The sequence below is a fragment of the Ceratotherium simum genome, chromosome 13 (genome assembly GCF_057802395.1).
Source record: "Ceratotherium simum simum isolate JZ-2026a chromosome 13, ASM5780239v1, whole genome shotgun sequence".
In the NCBI taxonomy this organism is placed as follows: domain Eukaryota; kingdom Metazoa; phylum Chordata; class Mammalia; order Perissodactyla; family Rhinocerotidae; genus Ceratotherium; species Ceratotherium simum.
This window is the reverse complement of record NC_141912.1, coordinates 40,532,145-40,559,085: the sequence shown is the minus strand read 5'-3', so window position 1 is coordinate 40,559,085 and position 26,941 is coordinate 40,532,145. Positions and strand designations below refer to the sequence as shown.

Genomic DNA, 26,941 nt, shown 5'->3' with positions numbered 1-26,941 from the left:
ACTGAAAAGATGTATATATATTCTTGAGTCAACATTCAACAACAAGTTGCCTTGTTGCAATGCTTCTTAGACATTAGAGTGCACACAGATCACCCAGGAATATTGTTAAGTACAGATTCAGCAGGTCTGGGATGGGGCCTGCGATGCTTCAGTTCTAAGAGGCTCCCAGGTGATGCCTATCGGTTGGCCCACTGTTCACTCTTTGAATAGCAAGGCATTAATGGGCCCAGCAATAAACTCCCCCACTTTGTTCTTTGCATTATCTTATTTCATAGAGCTTAAAGAGTTTAGAGATGATATTATTTTGCACAATGTACAGATGAGAAATTTGTGACCCACAGAGGTTGGCAAATTTAGTTAATAGTTAAGATCATTGAACCGAATAGTTCAGCCACATTTCTTATCTAGAGTGACCAATTTTTCTTAATTGTGTAACTATTTTCCTGTTCTTCCTGTTTGGTTATTGTATTCCGAGAAGTTAAAAGTTATCAAGTTTCCTTTTATATCTTCATCATTATATTCCAGCTCTTTGCTCATGTTGATGTGTAACTATAGTTTGCCAGCATCCTCACTGGTTAACCCTGTCAGAGACAAACCATCTTTTTTTTTCTTTTAATTTTTATTTATTTATTTTTTCCCCCAAAGCCCCAGTAGATAGTTGTATGTCATAGTTGCACAGCCTTCTAGTTGCTGTATGTGGGACGCGGCCTCAGCATGGCCAGAGAAGCGGTGCGTTAGTGCGCGCCCGGGATCCGAACCCCGGCTGCCAGCAGCGGAGCGCGCGCATTTAACTGCTAAACCACAGGGCCGGCCCGAGAGACAACCCATCTTTGATGGCGCCGTTTTTAGTAACAAGATGATTGGTAAAGGTCAGGCAGATTTTGATACTTTTGGGTATAATTAATAATCAGTTAGGTTCTTAAGTCAGAACTCTTTCCTAGCTCTTTGGAATGAGCTGCCTACTCCCCTCCCAGAGACAGTGAGAAGCCAGATGAGTTAAGAACCATCAGCTCGGGCCAGCCTGTGGCTTAGCGGTTAGGTGCACGCGCTCCGCTACTGGCGGCCCGGGTTCGGATCCCGGGCGCAAACCGACACGCCGCTTCTCTGGCCATGCTGAGGCCGCGTCCCACATACAGCAACTAGAAGGATGTGCAACTATGACATACAACTATCTACTGGGGCTTTGGGGAGGAAAAAAAGGAGGAGGATTGGCAATAGATGTTAGCTGCGAGCTGGTCTTCCTCAGCAAAAAGAGGAGGATTGGCATGGATGTTAGCTCAGGGCTGATCTTCCTCACAAAAAAAAAAAAAGAAGAAGAAGAACCATCAGCTCAGGGATGCCAGACTTTTCCATGAATCTACCACAAAACAGCCCTGACCCAACAACTGGGATACTTTTATCGACCTCACTCTTTGCAGCTCCATGTCAGAAGACCAGGTCTCTTTGCTTTGCACTCCCCAGCTTTGTTTTTAGTAAATTCCCTGGAATAATATTATGCTATAGGACACTTGCATTATCTTTCTCCCCCAATTACAAAGTCGTACTCCCCTCCACTCCCTGAGGCATACCTCCCGTAGTTGTCCCAGTGATTTAGAACCAGCCAGGGTTTCCATGCCCCAGTTTGGGTTTTCTCTTCTTACTAATGCCCCATTGTTCTTTTCTCCCAGCTTTCCCACAAGCAGTACCATAGAGATATGGTTTCTAGCCCATTTTTATAATTTTATTTATTTATTTACTTTTCCCCCAAAACCCCAGTAGATAGTTGTACATCATAGCTGCACATCCTTCTAGTTGCTGTATGTGGGACTGTGGCCTCAGCATGGCCGGAGAAGCGGTGCGTCAGTGCGCGCCAGGGATCCGAACCCAGGCTGCCAGCAGCAGAGCATGCACACTTAACCACTAAGCCATGGGGCCAGCCCCCTAGCCCCTTTTTAGAAGCTAATGCTGGGGCCGGCCCAGTGGCGCAAGCGGTTAAGTGCGTGCGCTCCGTTGTGGCCGCCCGGGGTTTGCCGGTTCGGATCCTGGGCGCGCTTAGCAAGCCATTCTGTGGCAGCGTCCCATATAAAGTGGAGGAAGATGGGCACGGATGTTAGCCCAGGGCCAGTCTTCCTCAGCAAAAAAAGAGGAGGATTGGCAGATGTTAGCACAGGGCTGATCTCCTCACACAAAAGCAAAAAAAAAAAAAAAAGAAGCTAATGCTGATGGGAACATGTTCATAAAATTTTTCTCACAGAGATTATTTCAGAATAATGAGAACATCATAATCACACTCAATGTATAAGCAATGAACTTAATAAGTAGTTAAATGTAACATAATCATAAAAATATTGCAGAAGAGTGAGTTCAGCTTGGATCAGTGGTCTCTCTTTTCACAGGAAGATGATAAATGTTCTTGAGCCACAGGCAACTGGGCAGAAGTCTCAGGATTGCTCATCTTCCTTCCTTCGTTCCTTCCTTCCTTCTTTTCTTCCTTCCTTCTTTCTTTGTGTCTTGTCTTCTGTCTTTTTGGATGTGTTATAGGGTACTTGCACAAACCCTGTAAAGGGATTCATTATCAACCTATCACAATATATCGCAAGTATTTTTAATGTCAATAAATATACCTCTCTACCGTCATTTTAATTTTTTAATTTTATTTATTTATTTTTCCCCCAAAGCCCCAGTAGATAGTTGTATGTCATAGTTGCACATCCTTCTAGTTGCTGTATGTGGGACGCGACCTCAGCATGGCCGGAGAAGCAGTGTGTTGGTGCGCGCCCGGGATCCGAACCCGGGCCGCCAGCAGCAGAGCACACTCACTTAACCGCTAAGCCACCGGGCCGGCCCACTACAGTCATTTTAAATAGCTGCTAACTATGTACATAACTGTACCATTATTTATTTAATTAATTTCCTAATATGGGACATTCCAATTTTTTTCCAACATCTTTTGCTCTTATAAATTATGCTGGTCAGTGGCCTTGTTAAGATCTAAGCGACTGCTACTCAGCTGATCCCTGCTTGTCTATTCACCTATCTACCTCCTCAAAGAATTCTAGTAGGCATGGTATTCTAGTAGGCATGGTAGGTATAGAAGTATACTGTTCCACATAGTATTTTAATAAAATTACTAACTTTGCTCTAGTATGGTGAGTATAGTGCTTAACAACTTGGATTCTGAAGTCAGCCCACCTGAGTTTGAATCCCAGCTCTTCCATTTGCTAGCTGTGTGCCCTTAGGCAAGATATTTAACCTCTCTGTACTTCAGTTCCTTCACCTATGATACAGGGATGATAATAGTACTTATCTCATTGCGTTGTTGTGAGGATTAAGAAAATGATGCATTCAAAGGGCATAGAAGAGTATCTAGCATTTAGTGCATGCTCAATTAATATTAGCTATTGTTGATGATGATAAACTTGCTTTGCCTTTTTATTCACATTATTAAACCTAAATTTCCATAAAAATATGGCTACAGACAAAACTTCAATTTTTGGCAAGAAATATTGGGAGCAGAAAGACAGGCATACAGTGGTCTCAAGGGGGTAAAACATATTAGGAAATACGGTCAATTCTTATTATGTGGCCAGGTGCAAAATGTATAATATGACAGAGTACCTGGACCAGACTCTGGGCTGTCAGAGGTCTCTCATTAGCAGTCAGGTGGGTGGAGATAGGTGTAGTCACCAAACATCCATCCACCAGACCATCACCAAGTTAGTGTTTAGACATGCATAGTTATCTATGATATTCCCTGTCCATATGAACTGGAGCTGAGTGGCATACATTCATTTTTACTTCTTCCCTAGGATTCTTTTCTCTTCCTTCTTTTCTCCTAGTGTAAGTAGACAAAAATAAAGTTTCTTGTTTACTTGGAACAAAGAACAGACTTTATTGTACTCACTTGACCTCCTCAGATAGCCTTTTCTGCCAACAGTTCTTCACTGACCAGCAGGGTTCTGGCAGCTGGGAGACCCTTCAGTAGGAGCAGTGACTAGGTATGAACTTGGGAACTATTTTGGGAGATAGGAAAATGCAGGGAATTTGGGGTCAGTCATTCACTCTTAACTACTAGAGGAGTACATCGGAAACATCTGAATTAAGCATTTTTCTGTATTTTAATTATTAGACCAAGTCCTTAGTTGATAAGAAAATAAACTCAACAATAAATCAAGTGTATGAAGGAATGACCAGGCATTTTTTCTTATCTAAAGAGGCCTGTGGTCTCAAGCACTGAGGAAAAAATTGCATGTCAAAAGGCCTCATCTTCATTCTTAGTTTTGTACCAGACTAAGAGTCCCAGAAAGAGTAAAGCAATTCAGTTCTTTCATTTAGGCAGAAGTTCTTAACCATTTCTTTGGAGCATGTCCCTGATCCTCCTTGTATCCTATACTATTATTGTGCAGGACAACAATCTTAATGGAATAGCCAAAGCCCGGTGAGACTGAGTGATCAGCGAGTGATCACTCAGCTGGTCAGCAGGCTTGTGTCTTACAGTGCTTTCTTGTGAACGAGGATTCCGTTTCAGCCCTCCTTCATGGAATATTACCTAGAATATATACTTTATGATCAAACTATACAGAAGAAATTAGTTTCTAAAGAAAAAGCAAGAAGGAAGACTTGATTAACCATTGCTTCTAACCTAATATTGTCTGTTAGAAATTTTATGGACACTGGAAACAACAAAATGCTTTTGCTCTAGAGAATGGGTATATCCTAGAACTAATGGTGATTTTCAGAGTTCCAGAATTTCTGCTAAGTATTCAGGGAAAATACAAGTAGAGAAACATTACTATTTTCTGAACCCTCACTAAGTGGGAATTGTAGATCCAGGCCTCCTCATGGGTTACAGAGGAAAGTAGCCACTATGAATATGTCACCTCAATGTCCATCTTAACAGAATCAGTACACCAGTACTATGGAATATTATATAGCCATTAAAAATGAACTAGCTCTACTATATATGTACTGGTATGGAAGATTATCTGAGATAAATAGTTTAAAAAAACAGTGGTGCAGAACACTACGCCAAGTGTCATCTCATTTCTACATAAACAAACCAAATCTACAAACAAACATATGGATGTAGGATATGCTTCATTAAGAGCTGGAAGAACATATTTCAACTGTTAACAGTGGATTTCTCAAGGTACAGTAAATAAAGAAGATGGGAATGGTGGCGGGGGAAGGGAGAGAAGAGTGTTTACTTTTTGATTTATTCACAACTGTATTGTTTGGAATTCTTTTCCAAAACATGTATTTTTATGATATTTTATATAAAAACTTATTAAAAGATCTTTGTATCAGAAATGAATCTCTCTGTGTGTCTGATGGTTTGAAGCTGTATTCTACAAAGAAATCTAGTGTCCATTAGCAAATAGTACAAATGGCAAGTATCCCTCCACCTGAAGAAACTCCTTAAAAATTACAGTTTATAAATTGTCTCACACCATCTGCTGTCACATGTCACAGATTATAGGAAGAGATAAAGATAAAATCCAAAGCGGCTATGTGATGGAAATCCTTACGCCTTGTTTGAGTGGAAAGGAAATGGGTATAGTTTAAAATGATGCTGGAAGTATGCAGATATTTTCATAACAATATGAGAAAAATATGCTGCCATGTATTATGACATTTAACATTATAGATACTGAATGCCATCCTTACACTTTCCTTATCAAGAGTTCCATCTCAAAAAAGAAGGGAATAATTTCCATGGAGATGAATCAGTGAACTAATGAGCGTATTTGTATTGAGAACCTGATGTATGTACTGTTCTAGCTACAGGGTTGGGGGAGAGGGAAGACAAAGATGAATAAGAGCCAAGCATTGCCTCATGATGCTTTTAAACTAACGGGGGAGCTAAGGTGGTACAGGGACCCTACAATGCAGTGTGGACTGTAGTAAACACATATCATGCTACCAACTAAACCAGGACTTCAAAATAGAGGGTTGGATGGTCCCTCCAAAGGGAGGTGTTTTGTCTTCTGTTTCCTTTTTTTTAGAATAGGAAAAACAGGAAAATCATTGTAAGCAGAGGGGAAAGAGTCAGTATGGAGAGGTGATGAGGAGGTAATTAAACAGGTAACCGTGGTAGAAGCCAAGAGAACCCAGAGGGAGAGGTTGGCCATAAAAAGGAGGAAGAATATTATCCAAAACATATAAAAGAAGGAGGAAGCCCTGAGTGGAGGCAGAGACACTTAGGTGAAGGAAAAGGAAACCAAAGGAGCCCACTTGTCACAGCTTTGACTTCCTCAGTCTAGTGAGAAGCTACGTTATTGACAGAGAATGAAAGAGTAGTGGAGGGCTTGGAGCTGTGGAAAGATTTGGAATAACCACTGTGAAGAATGTAAGTCAACCAGGAATAATTAAAAGGGTTGTAGCACCACTAAGGTCCCGGCTGAGGCTGAGTGGCATGAATTTTAACAAAACTAACAAAGAAAACTTTTTCATGACTTTTTCTAGCAATGCTGCAGCTAGGCACAGGGGCATAGAAATTCAGCTTGGCTAGAATGTATGTTTTATAAAAATCAAATGATTCTTATATTGAAAGCTGCATATGAAAATTCATTGGAAATTAGTCAAACAATTGCATCATTTCAGATTTCACTTTGTCAATTTGTTTCTTTCCCCTTAATTTTTATAGTCAAATCAGATAACTATATTTCCATCAAGACGTGGAATCAATATCCTGTACTTCAAATGTTAACCAACCAAGTAATGCCATTCGAATTTCTGAAGTTTCTAGTTCATAGTTGTTTCTCATATATTATGTATTTTTAGGCTGGAAAAACTAATAACATCCTTTCTGGAAGACCAGGATCCAGAAAGTAGACTAGAGGTTGGCGCCGATATGCGTAAAGTTCATCACTGTTTCCATCATTTAAAGGTAAATTTAAGCATTTCCTCTAGTAGAAGACATTGTCTGCCATGTTCAAACTGCAATAAAGCTTTCCTAGTTGACCAGCTCTTGAAAGGTTAGGACCCAGCTTCACATGTCCAGAATGGTATGATCTTCGAACAAAGGCTGTGATTATCACCAAGTCTCTTCAGAGGTTGTATTTTACTTGCCAATGAAAAAGCTCAGACCACGGACTTCTAATTCTTTTGCCAGGAATCTCTACCTTCTACATAGTATAGTTCCATGTTCAAAAACCATTTATTTTCAAGTTATGTAAAGAGAATTGTGTCCTTCATTTTTTAATAGCAGTTCAGTTTTGATTTATCCATGTGAGTCCTCAGTTTTTCTCTGCCTTCGGTTTTACCTTTCATGATGATGCAGTGGAAATATCATTAACCTTTGCATCTACCTTGCTTGTAATTTGTCATGCTTCTTTAAGATGGTAAACATTTGTTGTGAGTCTGCCATGGGCCAGGCATAGGACGGCAAGTTGAATAAGTAAGTCATGGAGAAGACATATGTAAAGAATGATTATAATAGGTGATAAGTACTATTTTTAAAAGCATGAATTAAGTGGTATGAGGTTATGGAGAAAGGGAAAGAAGTTCAAGAGGAGATCATGCTTGAGCAGGAATTTCCCAATTTAAGGAAGAAGAGATCATATAGCAGAGAGGGGAATGAGGAACAAGGACAGGTAGGAGGGGAAGACAGAGCAAGCAAAAGCAACTACATTCCAAAGACCAGGAGGCAGGAGAGGACATGCACGCCTGATCTGTGCAAGGCGTTGCTGAAGGCAAAAAGAGTCAAAGAAACAAAGAAATTTGGAACAGAGGTACGGATGCTAAGCTCTTATTTCGTCTTACAGAAACTATTGAATGGGAAGAAGATCCATGAAGAGAGCACGGTCTCCTCTGAAATCCAACATCAAGACTGCCAAGAACCATTGAAAGAGGAAGAATATAAAAAGCTCCGAGATATTCTACAGCAGAGAGATAATGAAATCAGTATCCTTTCTGAATTAATGAGAAACTTTCCCTCTACTGCTTGAACCTGGGAGTGGGAACACTTAGATGTCCCCCCAGCCACATCCCCTCGCTCCCCACCCTGCTTCCAGTTCACATCGTTTCTTCCCATTAGAAGGAAAATGTCCCTTCAGCAAATAAAATGGAGCAGCTAGTGAAAAAAGTAGAGTTGCTATAAAAGAAAAATATTGACTTTTTTTTTAGCCAGATATAGTTACTATTGCGAGGAATATTTCAGTTTGTTGAAAAGTATGGGCTTTTTGACACCATCTCTTAGGTTAAATTTAAAAAACAAATTTTTTTTTTTTTACTACTCTGCAGTACTGTTTCTGTTTTAGTCCTGAGCCAGTAAGTTAGCTGGGTATCTTTAGCTAGCTGACCGGACACCCAGCTGGCCACAGCCTCACCACGGCCCAGAATTTGTGGTTGGTGTGTGGGCGAAACTCAAATGATGGCTGAAAAATGACAAATGGTATTTAGCTTATGAAGAGCAGAGATTGATTTAAAAGTAACTTTTTATTTAAAAGCCAGATCTACCGCTTTGGGTTCCACATACAAATGTTCCCAAATTTGGAAGTGAGTATAGATATATGTTCAAGATACAATTCTTATTGGCTCTAGAAGGCAGTGTAAGGTGACGTATTTTGGGCGCTGAAAGCGGTGGCAGCTTGTGGGAGCTGCCCCCCGCCCCCTTACAGACTAGGTGGTTACTTCTAAAGAGCCCCTGTTGGGTGGGTTAGACCTCAAGTCTCCCCAATATTTCTTCAGTATCGTTTCTTATTTTATCTTTCAAGCTTCTTGTAAAAGAGTTGACATTTTCATTACATTTGCAGACTTCAAACATTCACAAGCAATTATTTTGGTCGGTTCTTTAGGAACAGATATTTTTGTTCATTTTTTAAAAATTACTAAAAGGCATTTTAGCTTCAGCTGTTGTGCAAAAGCATAAAAATAACTGCATGAAGGAAATCCAGCATAAAGACATAAACCAAATACGAGGTAGGCACGCTGCCTGATTAACTTCAGTCTCTAATTTGAGTTGAGGATTAGCAGACCCCATATGTCTGATTTGAGTGAGTTTAGCTGCTTTATTATCCAGCCAGTAACAGTAGGTTCGACTGTGAATTATACTCCCACACCACCCCTTGTCTCTGAGTGCTGCCCACAAGTGTTGTCACCCTCACATTCCTTTTCCTCTCTCTTTCCCTATCCATCTCCAGGGATGGTCCCAGCCTAGACCTCAGTCCTGGCCCCAGCCCCAGTCTGAGCTCTGCTTCTTTTCCTGGCCTTCATCCTAGTTTAGGATCTTCTCCCCTAAATACTCCTACCAGCTTCTTAATCCCCTTCTGGGCTTATGAATGTCTGTGCATATAGCAGGGATGAAAGGAGATATGACAGAGAGGGAACAGTCTAGGTTTGTTCATACATGTTTATTTAAAAAAAGAGAGTGAGACATACATCATCTCCCTTCTTCGCTGGTAAATGCAGGTACCGCTGTTCATGTGGGGCTGCACTAGATTCCTTACTGACTGTGAGGAACTCGAGCTGAGTCTCCTCCTTCTGAGACTCATCTTCAAAATGATGCTGTGTAGGAGGCATGGTGAAAAGAACACTGAACTTCAAGTTCACACCTGGGTTGAAATCCTAGCTCTTCATTCGTTAGCTCTACAACTTGTCAATGAAGCTCTTTCCTACTTTTCAGGAGGAGGAGTGTAAGACCTGCCCTGCCTGCCTCACAGTGCTGAGCAAAGACGGTAAGATAATGGACTGGAAAGTGCTTTGAACACTATAGAGTGTTAAATAATGGAATTCAGGACCCCGTAGACAATGGGGAAACTCAGGAGAAGGAAAAATAGCAGCTAAGATTTACTCATCACAAAGCTTACTCTTAATAAGGGCTAATGACCAAGAAAGGCTCCTGAAATTTCATAGTTTCTCAGTCGGGTTGGATATTTTCGTATCTTTTTTGATATAACCCAGAAGGCTAAGACTGTGACAGGAGGAATGAGAAAGATATGGCTGGTAGGGGAAAAAAGTGATAGTACTTGAGCTCAACAAAAGACGGTAATGCAACCAAAATGACAGTGAACAACATTGAATGTTCTTCTTGGAAAAGGAGTGAAAATGGTGTCATTTCAGTTCCATTCTCATTTTGAATAAACTTCAGACACCCCTCCACAAAATGTAGAACAGAGTGTCATTTAGTATCCCACACAGCGAAGGCCCAACTTAAACGGAATGAGAAAGGAAAGAAAAAAAAAGAAAGGCGAGAAGAAGGAAGGCAGCAGAGAGGATAAATTTGTAATGTGATCTTTATGAAATGTAAATCAGAACATGTCGTTTCTCTGATTAAAGTCTTCCGGGGCCTTCCCATTGTACTTAGAATAAAATTCAAACTCCTCACTCCAGATTATGAGTCCCCACTTGATCTTGCCCCTGCCTAGCCGTCTGACTTCATTTCTTACGCCTCTGTCCTGTGTGTTGGGCTTCAGTCACAGTGACCTTTTTGTTCTTCTAACACAGGGTTTCTCAACCTCAGCACCACTGACATTTGGGGCTGTATAATTCTTTGTCATGGGAGCTGTCCTGTGCGTTGTAGGATGTTTAGTGGCATCTCTGGCCTCTATCCACTAGATGCCAGTAACGGCACCTACCCCCCGCTCCAGTATGGCAACCAAAAATATCTCCAGACATGGCCAAATGTCCCGTGGGTGGTAAAAGAGTCTCTGTTTGGGAACCACTGCCAAGCCCATTTCTCCTTAGGGTTTTAGCACTAGCCATTTCCTCTGCTTAGATACCCTTCCTTGGTTGGTTCTTCTTGTCATTCAGATCCCAGCTTAAATGTCATTCTTAGAAAAGCCTTTCTTGAGCACCCAATGTAAAGTAGCCACTCGGTCACTCTTAACCTTTTTAAAATAAGCTATCTGGCACTTTTACTCTAATGTTTTGTGTGTGTGTATATATGAGAGGGAGAGATTTGTCTTTCTCCAGTAGGACATCTGCTTATGAGAATAAGAAACTGATCTGCCTGTTCACTCTTCTGTCCCTGTGCCTAGAATAGTGCCTAGAACATAGTCTAAGCTCCAATAAATACCATTGAATGAGTGAATAGAAGGGTGTTGCCATGGTAGTGTATGAACCAGTGAAGGTCTATGATGATGTTGATAATCAGTTTCATACAAGCAGGAGTAGAAGATCTGGGCAGAGCCCTATTTTTCTCTGTCAGGCCAATACCTAGGCACTACAGAAGTTGTGAACACCTTTGGTAAGTTCAAGATTTTTTGAGGGAAAAAACAGAAACCACACCAGGGATGGAGAGAGAAAAACTGATTGTGCTTCCAAAAATCACCAAAAAGTTGGAATCAAAGCTGAGGGGGAAGATGGAGGTCAAATGATTTCCATGTTACTTGCCCAAGAAAAAGTGTAACTGGATGCCTCCCCTCCTTTCTGAGCAGCAGTCTTCTCTCCCACACCATCTTCAAATTTCCTCAGACTCCTGTTTTAATGAAGCCATTTCTAGGCATGGTGAAGGCCTTGAATTCATTTCACTGCACATGCAGTTAGAGTTCTGAGATTCTCAAGAGGGATTATAGTCTTTCCTCTTAGCGATGGCAAAATCCGTTAGAATTCTCGGCATCTTGAACCCGAAAGATCAGTGAAGTAGGGAAGAATGGAGTGATTTTATTATTCATCATAGTGTTCCTAGCATCCCTAAATGGTCTGCCAAAAGAGCATTTTAAAGTGATATGTCTATATTAATAATTCACCTCTTTTCAGTTCCATTTGGGGCCAAAAATTAGAAACTTTTTTAAAAAAGTGACTTTAAATCCCATTCGAACATATGCCGAATAAGCGTGTGTTGGATGTGGGCCTGCTCTGGCCACCAGATTGATCTGGCTCGTCTGCCAGCTGGACGGGTTCTGGCGTTCTCCCTGTCCACCCCTCCTGCTCCCTCTGAGCAGCTTCCTGGGTTAAAGTCTTATTTACTCACAGATATACACGTAGCTACTTTGCCTACTACCACTCAGTGTTCATTTTACTTTTTATAAACCCTTTTGTAAAAATTTTAAGTCTCAACTGGTTGAAACTCAGAATATTTTAAAGACCATTGGGTTTGCTAATTTTTCACATAATGGTGCCATATTGAAAGACCAATAACCTCCTAAACTGTCCATAATTATATCAATGACTTCAGGAAGTTGAAGCGCTCCTTTAGTCAGTCTTTACCACGTGACAAATAACAAATATCATTGGGAATATTAATCTCATTTAAAACATTGATGTTTTGATCATTAGATTCTATCGTGGGTCACCAACTCCTTAAGTCCAGTTTCAGATATTCTGGTCAATATGTTAAAGAAGGAAAAGAAGAAAGCTCAAGATGCTCTCCACTTGTCTAGCATGGATGGAAGTGAATTTAGACACTCCCAGAGCTCGCTCTTCCCGCCAGGGAACCCAGAAGGTCCAAGGATGTTTCTCTCCTCAGCTCCCACACAGGCTCAGGACGTCAGCACTTTGGGGTACAGATCCAGTTTGCTCCTCAGAAAAACAGGTCAGTTATATTTATTTATAAATATAAATTATATAATAGGCTATCACAAATTATATATCTACATAAAAAGTAAATATAAACAATTAGAATTTTAGCATTCTATTCATCATCATCATCATTCTTGTGGTTTTTATCATTACCAATATTTCTTGAGGTTTCGCAGTTGTAGCAGCAGGAGCTACTGCTGCAGCAGCAATGACAAAAACCCCAAGTAAAGTTTATCCGTCCCCAAAAAAAAAGAAATTCCAGTATTCCTCCTTCCCCATAATGGAACTCAGTATAGCATCCTTTATTTTAAAATGTGCCGGGATAAAGGCTGTAACAGTTCATTTGTTAGAATTATTTTTTATAACTATCAAATCCCTTAAATTAAATACCGGTTTTAAAAATTGATGACCCAACTGGAAAAACAAGTATGAATTGTCAGAGTTTGGAGACAGGAATAGATAGGTCCAGGGCAACAGTGGAAAAGTCAACTTTAGAGAAAGGAAGAATATAAGAGGTATATACGGGAGGGAAGAAGTAAGGAGAGATGTTTCATTACTGATGTGATGACACAGTGTTTATTTCTAAATCTAAATAAGCTGTCTGTAGCAAAATAATTTAAAAATATTATCACAGTCTGTCTTAAAGGACAATAAAAAAACAAAATTTTGTCAGATAGTAGGATTTGACAGGGTTGGACCAACTCAGAGGGACTTTCCCCATTGGTAGCTTTTGATAAGTGTGTCAGTACCACAACTACAGAGCCACGCTAGAAGTCAAGGTTGGTTTGTGTACATTTCTCTTTCTATTAGACCAGCAGACAATGGTGTGCAGTTGTGTGACTGATGCCTTTCTCTTGAGAACATTGAGGAATCTGAAGTATGGAATGTACTAGAACAAAGGGTGAAGAGCTTCCCTTTTTGTCAAAGTAGGTTGAAATTTTCTACAGAAACAGTTTGGAATGAACAACCTGACCTGCATGGTTTTCTAAAGGATTTAGCTTGGGAATAATTAAAGAGTATGGTGCTCATTAAGAAGAACACTTTTTAGTTAATAAAGAAAAGATTGAGAATCCTGGAAGTGTATTTTGTGATGTCATATCCCTTTATCTCTTAATTCCAAATCTCCTTGCTTTGAATATTTCTTTAGCAATACAGCACAGAAGGAAAAATTCAAGATCCCAGGAAACTAAAAATGCTATTTTTACCATTTATCATGGTGGCAGTAGACAGGGAAAAGCAATTATTCCTCTCTGTGATTGTTTTCCATACAGCATTCCTATACTCTATTATGGGTAACAGCTGGTTGGAAGAAAAGAGGCCCTCTGGATTGGTGAATTCACTAGTTCAACCATCAATTTATTCATTCCTTTATTCATTCAACATATGTTTATTGAGTACGCACTTTGTTCTAGGTACTGTGCTAATTATTATTATTATGGCTAAAGCTTATGTAGCCCTTATATGTACCAGGTATTATTCAGAGTTTGCCGCTTGAATTAACTCATATAATCCTTATCCTATAGGTTCTTGTATTACCCCTATAATTACAGATGAGGCCATGCATGTACAAACACAGCCTCTGACCTCAGAGCACATGCAGGCTTACAGAGAAGAGAGCCTCGAACGGTTAATTTAAAAAGTATACCTCTGGGGCCGGCCCCGCGGCTTGGCGGTTGGGTGCGCGTGCTCCGCTGCTGGCGGCCCGGGTTCGGATCCCGGGCGCGCACCGACGCACTGCTTCTCCAGCCATGCTGAGGCCACGTCCCACATACAGCAACTGGAAGGATGTGCAGCTATGACATACAACTATCTACTGGGGCTTTGGGGGGAAAAAAAAAAGGAGGAGGATTGGCAATGGATGTTAGCTTAGAGCTGGTCTTCCTCAGCAAAAAGAGGAGGATTAGCATGGATGTTAGCTCAGGGCTGATCCTCCTCACAAAAAAAAAAAAAAGTATACCTCTGTATGACTAAGGGAGCACGTACCAGGGAACCCTACCACGAATTAAGACCAGAAAGATCCAAAAAGGGGCATGGGGGTGGGAGTGTTTCTGGAAGGAATATGCAAGCAGAAGGAATCACTTGAGTAGCTTTCAAGGACTTTGTGATGGAAAGGAGCCTTTTAGGAAGTGAAAATGCCAGGTATGGTTGAGATCTGGGGAGTGACAGACTAGGAAGACATATTAAGTGACATGTGCAGAACAGATTGGCAGAGGCCACAAAGACTGAATGACCAGTTAGGAGGCCACTGTAGTCCAATAGTCTAGGCCAAAGGATGGGGATGATGAGAGAGAGGTAGGGGGATGAGAAGCACTCTGGGAGGTAGAGTGAACAGGGCTTGGTGACTACTTGGATATAAGGGTTAAGAGTGAGGATTGGTCCCTAGGTCTCTGGGTGGCTGGTGGAGCTCTTCATGGAAGTAAGGGACGGTACCATCCCCGCCTCCCACCCCCACCAGCCTTGCAACAATCAGCATTGTTGGCTATAGAGAACACAGCATTGGCATTTCTGCTGAAATGAGAGGTCACAATCAGTACACATGTTAGAACCTCACGCTCATGGTGGAAGGAACTCTGTTTACTGACCTTTTCCAAAGACACACACCATTGCGCCCGTGCAGAAACGGCCTCAGATATCACTGCCCAGCCCCTTGCTGTGTGCCAGACCTTTTCTAGTTCTATTTTTTCTTACCCACACCATCTCCCTTCTCATAATTCTTCTTCCCCACAGCATCTCATAATCTCTCTCCTAACTCATAATTATAGTCAGCTTTTTCAGTAACTCTTTTCCTCCCTTGATATTGCTATCAAGACACTATAGTTTTGTTTGGAGGATGAATTAAATTCACTTGAATAAAAAAATCACTGGAAAAATAATGGAAATTGTTTGCAAAGTCCAAGTACAAATGAGGTAAAAGAGTTTTGGAGAAAAGCCTTATAGTTGAAAGGGTTTTTGAGTTGTTTTAACTGTCATTGGATATAGTTCTAGCAATAACTTTAAATAGGAGTAGGCTCACAAATGGGTTGATAATGATCTAGCCATTTGGAGGAGGGACTGATGGGGGATTGATTTTATTTTTTGGCAAAACTACAGATAGGATGAAAATTGCTGTGGATGAATCAACGCTGCAAAGCAACAGGTAATGGGATAATTTGTTACAGTGTTGAAGATCCTAGGAGCTGATTAGGCTTTTAGTATTGCATTATTTTACATACAAGTGGCTTGTGTAAACTAAACCAAATGCAAAAAATTAATAAGCGTGTTGTTTTGAAAGTATCACTGCCTGTTGTAGGTGTTGTCAATTTCTATGAACCATCCCTGGGGCTGTTTTTAATGCAGAAAGCAAGTAAATTGACTATCTGCAACTCCAACTGTTGTGAAACTGTCTCTCCTTTGACAACTCCCCCTTCTTGCATGCACCCGCACTTGATGCTGAAAAGGACTCCTTCAAATTTCTTGTGTTAAAAGAAAATGAAACCAAATTCCTGGTTCACGAGAGAGCACCGCACAGTCATTGCACAAGCAGCTGCCAAGACGGGGCTGTGGGGTGGGGGGGAGGTTAGGGGCTTTGGGGCTTTTTGTTGTTATTTTGGTAGTTAAATGTCTGTTTTGGTTTCATTGAAATAATGAGAGGGATTGTTCAGCTCCACAGTTTGAAAAGAGTCATATTGTTCTCTTTAAAATAGCAGGAGTTTTATAGTTTGGGTTTTTTGGGTTTTTTTTCTGTTTTAGTTCTCTGACTGCAGGTTCCAAATAGTCACCTGGAACCAGTCAGTATTCCAAAGTCCCGATGACTCACCACATCCTTTAACTGTTTGAGATGCTAACGCAACCCTCTCATCACAGGTGATGTCATTGGCATTTTAAAAGGTGAATTGAAAGCCAAAGCCACAGCCTGGAGGCTCCAGGCTTTTCTCTTACTCACTCGGTGAGAATTTGTTGAATCTCCAGTCTGTACATGGAGGGGGCCCAGGGTCCGTATTGTAGGGGGCACTGAGGTGAACTTCGAAATGCTCTTTAGCTCTGGGAGCTTACATTTAAATAGTGGGGGCTGGCTTGATACCCAAAGAGCAGAGAATAAAATAACAAGTACTGTAAGCAGCAGCTAGAAGAAATGCTATGGGAATTCAAAGGAGAAGGGGAGAATTTTAATAAGCAGATCAGGAAAAGCTTTACGGAGCAAGTGACATGGAAATTAGGTCTCAAAGGATTGGTAGAATTTAGATACTCAAAGATGGAGAGAAGAACATTCTATAACATTCCAGGTTGAAAGAATAATATGAGCAAAGGCTTGGGAACAGGAAAGCAAGGAAAAAGTATGTAGGGTTGGCAGGGCTATTTGTTTAGCTGGGGCCTTGGAGATTGTTAAAAAAATAATTCAATGAGTAAATTTTAAAGATCTTAATGGCTTTATTCAATGATTCATGAATCAGGCAGCATCCAATCTAGTCGATAGAAAGGAGCTCCGAGGAGCTGTACACAATGAAAGACTTTTATAGGCAGAAAGGAGGGGGGACAAGGAAGTTATACTAGCAAAAAGCAGATTGATTATGGCAAGGTCACTTTCCTTTAGGGGATGGCAGAGGTCTGTCAGGCAGATTACCTCACTAGTGCTGATCAGGTAGGTGAGTCCTGATTGACTGGTTTAAGATTCCATTTCTGGGAAAGTAGAAACCGTAATTAAGTCTTGGTTTGGTGATGTGGGGCTTAGCATAACTGACTCCATTTTGGGCCTGTTGTCTTGTTTTTTGTTTTTTGGGGTTTTTTTTTGTGAGGAAGTTCAGCCCTGTGCTAACATCCTTCAATCCTCCTCTTTTTTTACTGAGGAAGACTGGCCCTGAGCTAACATCCGTGCCCATCTTCCTCCACTTTATATGGGATGCCGCCACAGCATGGCTTGCCAAGCAGTGCGTCGGTGCGCGCCCGGGATCCGAACCAGAGAACCCCGGGCCGCCGCAGCAGAGCGTGCACTTAACTGCTTGCGCCACCGGGCCAGCCCCTGTTGTCTTGTTTTCTTGTTTGTTTTTTGTTGAGAAAGAGCAGCTCTGAGTTAACATCTGTTGCCAATCTTCCTCTTTTTTCTGAGGAAGATTGGTTCTGAGCTAACATCTGTGCCCATCTTCCTCGATTTTGTATATGGGATGCTGACACAGCATGGCTTGGTGAGCGGTGTGTAGGTCCACACCCAGGAGTCAAACCTGCAAACCCTGGGGCCACCAAAGCAGAGCACATGAACTTAACCACTATGCCACTGGGCCGGCCCCCTGTTGTCTTGTTTTTAACAAGATGTACAGGAAGTCAGAAGAAATCAGGTTAGAGAAATGACTGGGAAATTGTTAGAATGGTTGCTTCAGGGAGAAGAAGTAGAGGAATAGATGGGAACTCCCCCTCTTAACTTTACATTCTTTCACGTTGTTTTAATTTCTTACATTTCCGTATTGAATAAATAGGGCCGTGTTAGGAAAACACATGAATACTAAGCCGGGGAATTTCCTTCATTTAGTTGCAAGGGAACCACTGAAGCAGAGGGGGCATGTGATAGTTGTGCTCTGAGGAGGTATTTCTGGAAGAAATCTTAAGGGTATATTGGAGGATGAGGCTCTTGGAGACTTGAGTAAATGGTTTAGGATATAGCATAATAGTCTGAGGTGGGAATAATGGAAACAGAGAAGAGGCAAGGAACATGAAGAGATATTATAGAGGGAACCCAAAATAATTCTTCATGGCATAAAGAACAACTCTGTTTCTTCTCCCTCTTCTCAGCTGTCTAAGTTTTCCTGGCACTAAGGATGCAGCTACAAGCACACACAGGAGAACAGGGGAGCTAGCTCTTCCCTGGAATGCGGCTTCAAACCTTTAGTCAGTTCTTTGAGTTTGCTTTACTGTGGCTCAAAGAATTGCTCTCTAGACCAAAAGCTACTGCTACAAAGGTTTAATATACCCAACCCTCCACTAAGTTGAAAAGAAAAGCTCAAAGAGAAGTTGATGGAGGCAAAACTCATCCCATAAAACAACCAGAGCAAAAGGACAGATGTTAGATGTTCAACTGTAGTCCAGTCAGTCATCAATTCCAGACTCTTTGGGGAAGACCGTATGGTCAAGAGAGGGAACACAGATTCCAAACATGGGGAGGATTCAAGAACTAGAGGTATCAAAGAGGCAGAAAGTAGTTTGGTAAAATGGATGCCTATTCCCTATGGACATTAAAGTTGCTTATGAAAATTGCTGAGTTGGATATGTAGAGAAAGATCATGAACCTGGTACTCAAATACTCAGTGAAATTGATACTGAACCTCTTAATCTCAAGTCCATGTGCCCAATGCACAGTAAGCCAAACACTGAGACATCAGTGCTTGGAGATGGAGAAAGTTTTATTTGAATTGGCCAAAACGAGAAGGTGGGAACATAGGTTCTCTCAAATCCACCTTAACAAAAGCAGAAAGCAGTGGGATTTTATAGAGCTAAGGAGCTTAGCAGGAGGAGCTTCAGAGAAACAAAGGGGTCACTCCCAATAAGCCCCTGGGCACTCTGACTTCTGGGCATCAGTGGCTGCTGGGGGCTGGCCATCCAATGCTTGCAACCTCCCTGAAGGCATTCTCTTTCTTCTGCAAAACAAGCTCACAAATCCTCTGGACCCCTGAGCCACCCCTCAAGTTAAACAAGAAAATAGCAAACTGAACAAAGTCGAAAGGCAATCGTGTTCTTATTGAATATCTACAGTAACCCTCAGATTCCCGGCTTCAAAATGACTAGAAGAGAGGTCTGTTGATGACAGTGAGAAGGAGAGAGGAGAGGAAGATATAGCCAGATAGAATGAACCTGAAAGAGGAAAAGGGTTGCTTTATCATGTTGTATGCCTGTGTGTTTATTTTTGTCAGTATGAGTGAGTATTGTTCTAAAATTACCAAGATAAAACAGTTAAAATGCAGGCCAACATCCCTTTTCCCTACCTGGTTGTAGAAGGAATCATATCCTGGGATAATGCCATTTTTCTCACCTTTCCCTGAAGTTTGGGGTGAAAGGCTATATTTGTATTTAGTTATGTCCATAAAGTAGGTTGGGTATTGCCTGCTCAAACAAATGAATTCTTGAAATAGGAGGGATACCCTCAAAGCTCCTTTCAAAACTTACTGGGAGAAGACACTCCATTCAGGTCTGGTAGAGTGCCCTAACCAAGCAGTCATGGAAGATCAATTGCCCAAAGTAATTTACTTGTATGCAACAGAAAAGTTAACGATGGTCCTGGGCATGGGAACCCTATCTTTTGGCTCTAGGATAAAGGGTCATAAATATGAAGACTATGTCAGAAAACAGGTAATTTTCATTTTATTAAACATTGCATTCAAAAGTTAATTTTTCAGTTGACTATTTTGAGCTCGGGTTTCATTTTTCCTTATGAAGGTAGGTTGGGTTCCCTAGGAAGCAAAGTCTGAGCTAGATGTTTATTAGGGAGGGCCCTTGGGACCAACACCTATGAAAGTGAGAGGAAGGATGCAGGACTTGGCGGAGGGAGAAGTTGAGCTATGATACAGTCTCAACAAGGGGCTCTGCTGACCTGACGAGGAGCTCTGTTGCTGGGTGAGTCTTTCAGAGTTGTCCCTGAGTTGAGGCAAGAGGAAAGGGCCTTTCTATCCTCATAATGACCAGTCATTGGATATAGGCCTGGTCTTGAAAGGAGGCATGGCTTTACATGAGGCAGTTTTTTTGAGATGAGAAAATACCCAACTAGGATTGACAACTGAGGACTTTCTGAATGTGCTCCCAGCAGCTGGAGGAATAAGTCCTTCATTCTTGAAGGGGAGTCTGAATGGCACATCATGGTGTCCACCACAGGTAGTAAGTTTTCTAGGATATCTAGAATATCAATGCAGTCCTTAATTTAGATGAATTATATAACTTTATAGCGTATAATGTTAACTCTATAGTGATATGACCCATAAAGCTAAATAAATAGAGGAATTGTGTAATCTAATCACTATTTTTAGCATTGTTTTAATGACATAAAGTAGTCTGCTTGGGGTTCCAAGAACACAGCCTATCACTCTGGCAGCAGGGGAATAGAAGGTCTTCTCTGTCTCTTTCTCTGTCTTTCTCTCTCTCTCTCTCTCTCTCTCTCTCATGCACACACACGCATGCACGTATGCATATGCACACACACGCAGTCTTGCCCAGACTTTGGCAATAAAACATTATTCTTTCACCAATTATATATTTGCTCTATAGAACACATGAAGTACTGTGCTGTTCTAGATGCTGTTCTACTTGAGTGACATTCCACTATAGAGGCTCTGGGAAGCATGAAGGACTATCCTTAGGAGAAGTGGCTCCTATTAATTCATTTAATACACCTTCATTGAATTTAAACTACGTACCAGGCATTGTGCTGGGTGTTGGAGATTAAAAGGTGAATGAGACCTAGTGCCTGTTAAAGAATTTTAAATCTGAAAGAGGACTTATGGTAAACATACATATAGGGAGCCATGGGACATGGAAGAGGAAAGGTCAACTCTTTCTGGGTAGGTTTAGGAAAGCCTGTATGGAAGATGTGGTAATTGAACAAAATCTTCAAAGAGTAATCACATTTATGTCTGGCAGAATGAATAGAGGAGGGAAGAAAAGGACAGGGCACTGAGACCTAGGAAACTCCTCAAGCAAAAGCATGGAGGTGTGGAACACATGGTGTGTATGTGGTGTTGCAAGCATTTGGTTCAGGTGGATTGTAGGGTTTGAGTGGATAGGATAGTGTTTAGCAAGAAATAAAGCTAAAGAGGGACCAGCTCATGAGAAGCTTAAAAGCCGTGCCCGAATTTAGAACTTTATTTTATTGTCAGTGGGGAGCCATTACAGCTTTTTAATAGGAGAGTAACATGGTCAGATTTCTGTTAAAGAAGGATCACTGACAGCAATGTGCTGAGTAAATTGGAAACTGGAGGGAAGGCGGTTAGGATGTTGCAGTAGCCGTCAAGGTAAGAAGGGTCTGACCCAAGCCAGCCACGGTAGGGACTGAAAAGATGAGAAAAGTGTTAGAGGTACATAAGAAGGAAAACTGATTTGTGACTGATTAGAACAGGACTGAGATGAAAAATCTAGGATTTCTCCCAGGTTTTTGAGTAGATATGGTGCCATTTACCGAGGCAGTGAATACATGAAGAGAAGGAGGTTTGGAGGGAGAGTTTATTAGTTAAATTATGGATATGTTGAGAACAAGTATGAGATGAGAGTGTCTAAAATGGTAATACGTAGCTTTAGTGCTCAAGACAAGGAATTAATTAGAGATATAGATATATCATTGACTTGTAGCCATGATAGTGAATAAGGTGGTCCAATGAGATGGGTAGTGAGGAGAAAAGGACCAAAAGCAGAACACTTAGGAGCCCCAATCTTGTTGGCGTAGGCTGAGGCAGAAGAATCAGCAAGAGAGCACTGTGAAAGGCAAGAGAGAGCCAGAGAGAGATCCCAGATGCCAGGCTAGAGATTGAGTTTCAAGGAGATGGATGTGGTTAACAGTACTGGATGTTGCAGAGTGGTCAAGTAAGATGAGAACTACAAAGAGTCTATTGGATTGAATGGGAAGTGATCAGTGACCTTTGCCAAAGCAATTTCCAAGAATGTGGGGGCAGAAAGCTCACTGTACCAGATTGAAGAGTAGGAGGTGAGGAAGCAAGATAGAAATGGTCACACAGATCGTTGGAGGTTAAGGAATTTTGAGGCTAGAGTTTTTTAAGTGGAGTTTCTTTGTGGGTGTTGAAGTCATTCAGGATGTTGACAGGAAAGGGGGCGGCAGAAAGGAAAACCGTGAGCCAGGAACCCAAGTCTGCTTGGGGTACCTGGGTGGTTCGTTCACTCATTGAACCAATACATACCAAGTAGCCTTAAGTTACGGCATCGGAGAGAGTGGGTAGTAGGGCCAAATGGGACAGATCTCAAAGGAGGAAATGTTTTGGACTTGGTTTAAAAAAAAAAAAAAAAAAAACAGTGATTTTGTAATGGTATCAGGGAGCCAGAAGAAGGCCAATACTGTCTCTGGCCCTTCTGGTATTTACATTGTAGGAGAATGAACATCCTCCAGTTGAGAGGGCTCCAGAAGTCAGTATCCTTGAGCGGAAAGTCAGATTTGGTGAAGAGAAAGAGCTGAAGGCGGTGTTCCATAAAAATGTTGAGCATGTAGGAGAGTTTAACAAGGGAATGTGGGGTCCAGAGAGCGGAGGGGGACAAGTTCTCAGGGAGGCCAGTAGTGGAAGGAGGAGTGGGTGGGATGAGACAGAGGTAGGACTAGGACAAGGAAGTGAAGAATAATATGTGATATGACAGTTGCCTGGAGGGGCTTGCATTTTGTGGGCGGCCGAAGATGACAGGCATAAAAGTCATGGTAAGATTGATCATCCTGAGGCTACAGGCCTGGTAAGTATAGCAGACTCAGTCTCTTATTAGTTTTTAAATGATATGCTTCTGACAGTTCCCTTTGAAATAAATTCTCCCTGGTTGATGTGTTGGAATGGGTGTGGGGGAAAAGATCAGCTGGCTTCTGGAATGTTCCACTCCCAGTGAAATCACAGGACACTTGGGAGTTTAGGACACAGACACAGCATGGAAAAGCTTGGAAAGGAGTTGGAAATTCTCTCTCGGGTAGAGTTTTCCCCTCATTGTGAGGAGGCAGTTGGTATGGACCCCACATGCTCACCTCTTGATGGAGTCCTGGTGGATTCCAGCAGCAGCAGCAGCTCTCCTAGGGGTGGGGACACTGACCCAAGGGCTGTTTCTGCATCACTGGTAGTAGTTTTGTGGCTTTGTAGATATGGGTCATTCCTAAGTCAGATATTTATAAATTTGGTATTGTATATCCTAAATTGTAAGCTCCTAAATACATCTTCACTGTTCAGAGGCCTCCTCAGAGCCCCCTCTGGAGGTAACATGGAGACACTAAAGCAAGAGAAAAAGAATTGAATCAAGGAGACTCTTTTTCTGGTCTGTTTGACTTGGGTCAAGCACAGAGCTGAGAATCCTTAAACCTCCTATCTGACCATTTTAACTCTGTTACTTCCCTATGGCCATAATTTAATCAGACTTCATCCTGCCATGAGAGATGATAATTGCACTGAGCTGTATAAGTATTTGCACTGAGGTGCAATGCGATGAGAGACAATAAATGCACTGAGCTTTTGCCTTCATCCTGGAGTTCGAGGATTTCATCAGCACTTCCTTTTTCAAATATGATTGCCTGGGATTTATACCAACAAAGCTGAAAATGGTTTCTGTCAGTGTGTTCAGTAGGGAATGTATTTTGGAAACATGATAGGTGAACCCTGGCTTTATTTGGAGCATAAGACATGATCTTCATAAAACATCTATCAATTGCTCTGACAACCCAAGCCAGAATTTACCACTCTGTTCCTACTACAGTTAGGTTTAGCTGGTTTTCATGTTGATGATGATGTTATTAATATTTACTACAATCAGTACATATGTTGAGGGTGGGCGGGGGTGACTGAAAAGGCCACCTTGGCAACCGACTGTATCCACTGTACACATGTGAAGTTTGTCTTTTGATGAGAACCTCAGTCATTGTTTGAAAAGCCCTTTGTCACCTATTCCTCTGCCTCTTAACCTCCCTCAGCCAGAAAGCTTTGCTCAGAAAGGCTACTGTGCCCCTTCCAGCTGCATTTCAGGCTGATTTGTCTCCCCATCTTCTGGTTCCCTAGTTTCTACGTTGGTTGAAGCTGTGCTTCCATGAATCTGTTAAGTTCTTTGCTTTTGGTTATTCTACTTCATTTTGGTGAACAGAGATTTCTTGGGAATCCTACAGCCATCCATTTTCTGAACATCTTGAGCCTCATGAAGTTGTGTTGTGTTGAGCACTGTTCTATATCTGATAGAAGAGGCATGTATACCTTCTGGCTGAGGCTACCAGATTTAGAAAGTAAAAATAGAGGACACAGTTAAATTGGAGTTTAAGATGAACAACAAATTTTGTTTCTTTTAGTATAAGTGGTTCCCATTCAATATTTGGGACATACTTATACTAAAAAGTTATTCATTATTTATCTGAAATTCACATTGAACTGGGAAATCCTATATTTTATTTGACAACACCGTCCCTGGCACTTGTCTTTGTTGTGATGTTTCCTTGGAATAGGGAATTATAGATAGCCTTTAAGGACCTGCTCCAGAAGAGGAAGAGGAAGGTCTGTGTAGGGTCATTGGCATGCTGGACTGCTGCAGGGCTGGAGTTTTTTGGGCGGTGGGGGAGAAGGTAGAGTTGATCTTCATGTCATCTTAGCACCAAACACTGCTTTCTATACTTTATCCCTCATCTCTTTCTTCCTGGACTGGGAGAATTCCAGGTTTCGAACCTAGGAGGGAGACAGGAGTGTTAGAGTACATAATGTCTCTCAAACTGTTGCCTCTGAGTGCCTGTCAACATCTCACAGGATGTTTGTGTTCTCTAGAACACTGTTTGCAGTATTACCCATGAACATTTTTTGCTACATGTAGAGTTCACATGGTACTTATCCAACTATTTATTTTTCAGATATATTGTCAGTGCCTAGTACTGGCTCAAACCATGGCGTGATAAACTCCATATCTTGTCGTGACTATGTTCCTAGATCCCGGTCATTTGTATATGGTTATTTTCAGAAATAAGTTTTATAACCAATACTTTCATTAATAATGTGGCTTATTTCACTGGAAGTTTTTCAGATGCCCAGAAATACTCTGAACCTAGTTTCTTCAAGCTGACAAACCAAAATAGAACTATTGTATATACTACTTTCTTCCATTGAAGTACTCTCCACTCTAACTTGACCTGTCATACACTCAGGATAGTTTATGGATGTTTATGAACTTCTCAAGGCATCCAGATTTAGAAGCTTCCAGAGCTCAGTTCTGCACGTGATGTCATATGCCTTTGTGAAGTTGACAGATATAGTAAAGAAATGTTAACATTTAACAGTGTAATTTTTCCATCTTCCCTGCATGTTAAAATCAACTCAAGGCTACCCTGAGTTTTTAGATGATGAAGTTCCGCTCTCCAGCTGTGCTGTTGAGATGTGTTTTCATATCTCTTTTTAGGAGTTTTATTTCTCTAAAAGCTCAACATTTACCATTTGGATGGTTTGAGTGACATTTTGCAGCATATGAGTGACCTCACCCACAAGAGCTTTGTGGATGTCAGACAGTGGTCCTTCCAAGAAGTACCATGTAGCAATTGGTTCACCTTCAGGTCTCATTACCCAACAGTGATCTAACTGATGGGTAAGCACCATCTGGACTTTGAATGTATGCATGGTATCTTTTTCTTTTTCTTTCAGTAGAAATTTATATTAGTGATCACTTGGTAATGCCTAGCATATTCTTTTTACAAGGCTATAGTATAGTACTTCATATTTCAAGTCCTATGTTGCTCAATCATTCTCCCAGATTGCAGTAAAACTCTCAGTGAGATATGTCACCTCAGTATTTTACAGTCCACCGATATGACATACGAAAGAGCAGTTGAGCCTTTTTTAACCATTAGTCTGTGATGCTCATCAGTTAGATAACACAGAGTGACTCTAAATCATTTCCATCAATCCCAGCTGGGCAAATATATACGCTTGTACATATTCTTTCATGCACACACACCACAGATACACAATACACACAGCACACGCACACAACACACACGCATGCACCACACACAGCATACACCACACAACACACATGCACACATGCACACCAACCCTTTCATCTTTCATGCTTTTCTAGTACATCCTGCCCTTGTCCTCTTAGTCTGTGCTAAATTAAACGAATGTCCTGCCGTACTTACTGGTCCAGAACTATCTAAATGGTTGATTTACTGACTCATAGGTTAAATTTCAATTTTTTTCCATTCCATTAAGTCTAGAAGCTACTGAGTTGCTATCCTCTAGCATTTCTCTTGCCCTTTATGATCTCAATGAATTCCTTTGACCCACTTTATTCTGTAAACACAGGCAGGATCAGAATTGCATTTGGTATGTATGAGATAATGGAAAAGTGATGCTCTGCCTAGTGTGGGTTTTTTTTGTGATTTGTCTCACTGAGGCCCAAGATAGTTTTTTGATAATGTCCTACAGGGAGATAGGGCTTAGCGGTCTATTGCCCTCTCAGAACTCATCAAGGTCTGTTAAACTGATTATGTTAGCTTGGACATACAATAGATAGGCCCTTTAAAAACTTTTTTCAAGCAGAAATAAAAACCTAATTGGTTACCATATTCATTTCATAACTTCATTGCCCATTAGCCCTTCCATTTTAATTACATATGCTGTGTGAAATAATCAATTCGTGCCTCTAGCAAACGGAACCCACAGGACCTCATTATCCCCAGACTCATTGCTTCAGTGTTCAATTAACCATTTCGGTGGAATAGTTTTATTTGAGAGAAGGTTGACTCTGAGGTTTAAAAATCCCATTTTTCACCAAGTGCAGGCAGATGACAGTGCCATAGATGGTGTCTGACGTGTCCAGAGAGAGGAGCTCC

General features: G+C 41.3%; 1 protein-coding gene across 1 annotated transcript in view; it reads left to right on the top strand.

Annotated features, from left to right (window-relative positions):
• KIF6 (kinesin family member 6) overlaps positions 1-26,941 on the top strand; it is a 376,398-nt gene that overhangs the window by 190,545 nt on the left and 158,912 nt on the right. The window contains 3 exon segments of the mRNA XM_014782562.2: positions 6,763-6,868; positions 7,746-7,884; positions 12,239-12,454. Of these exon segments, the coding sequence (XP_014638048.2) occupies positions 6,763-6,868; positions 7,746-7,884; positions 12,239-12,454 (461 nt within the window).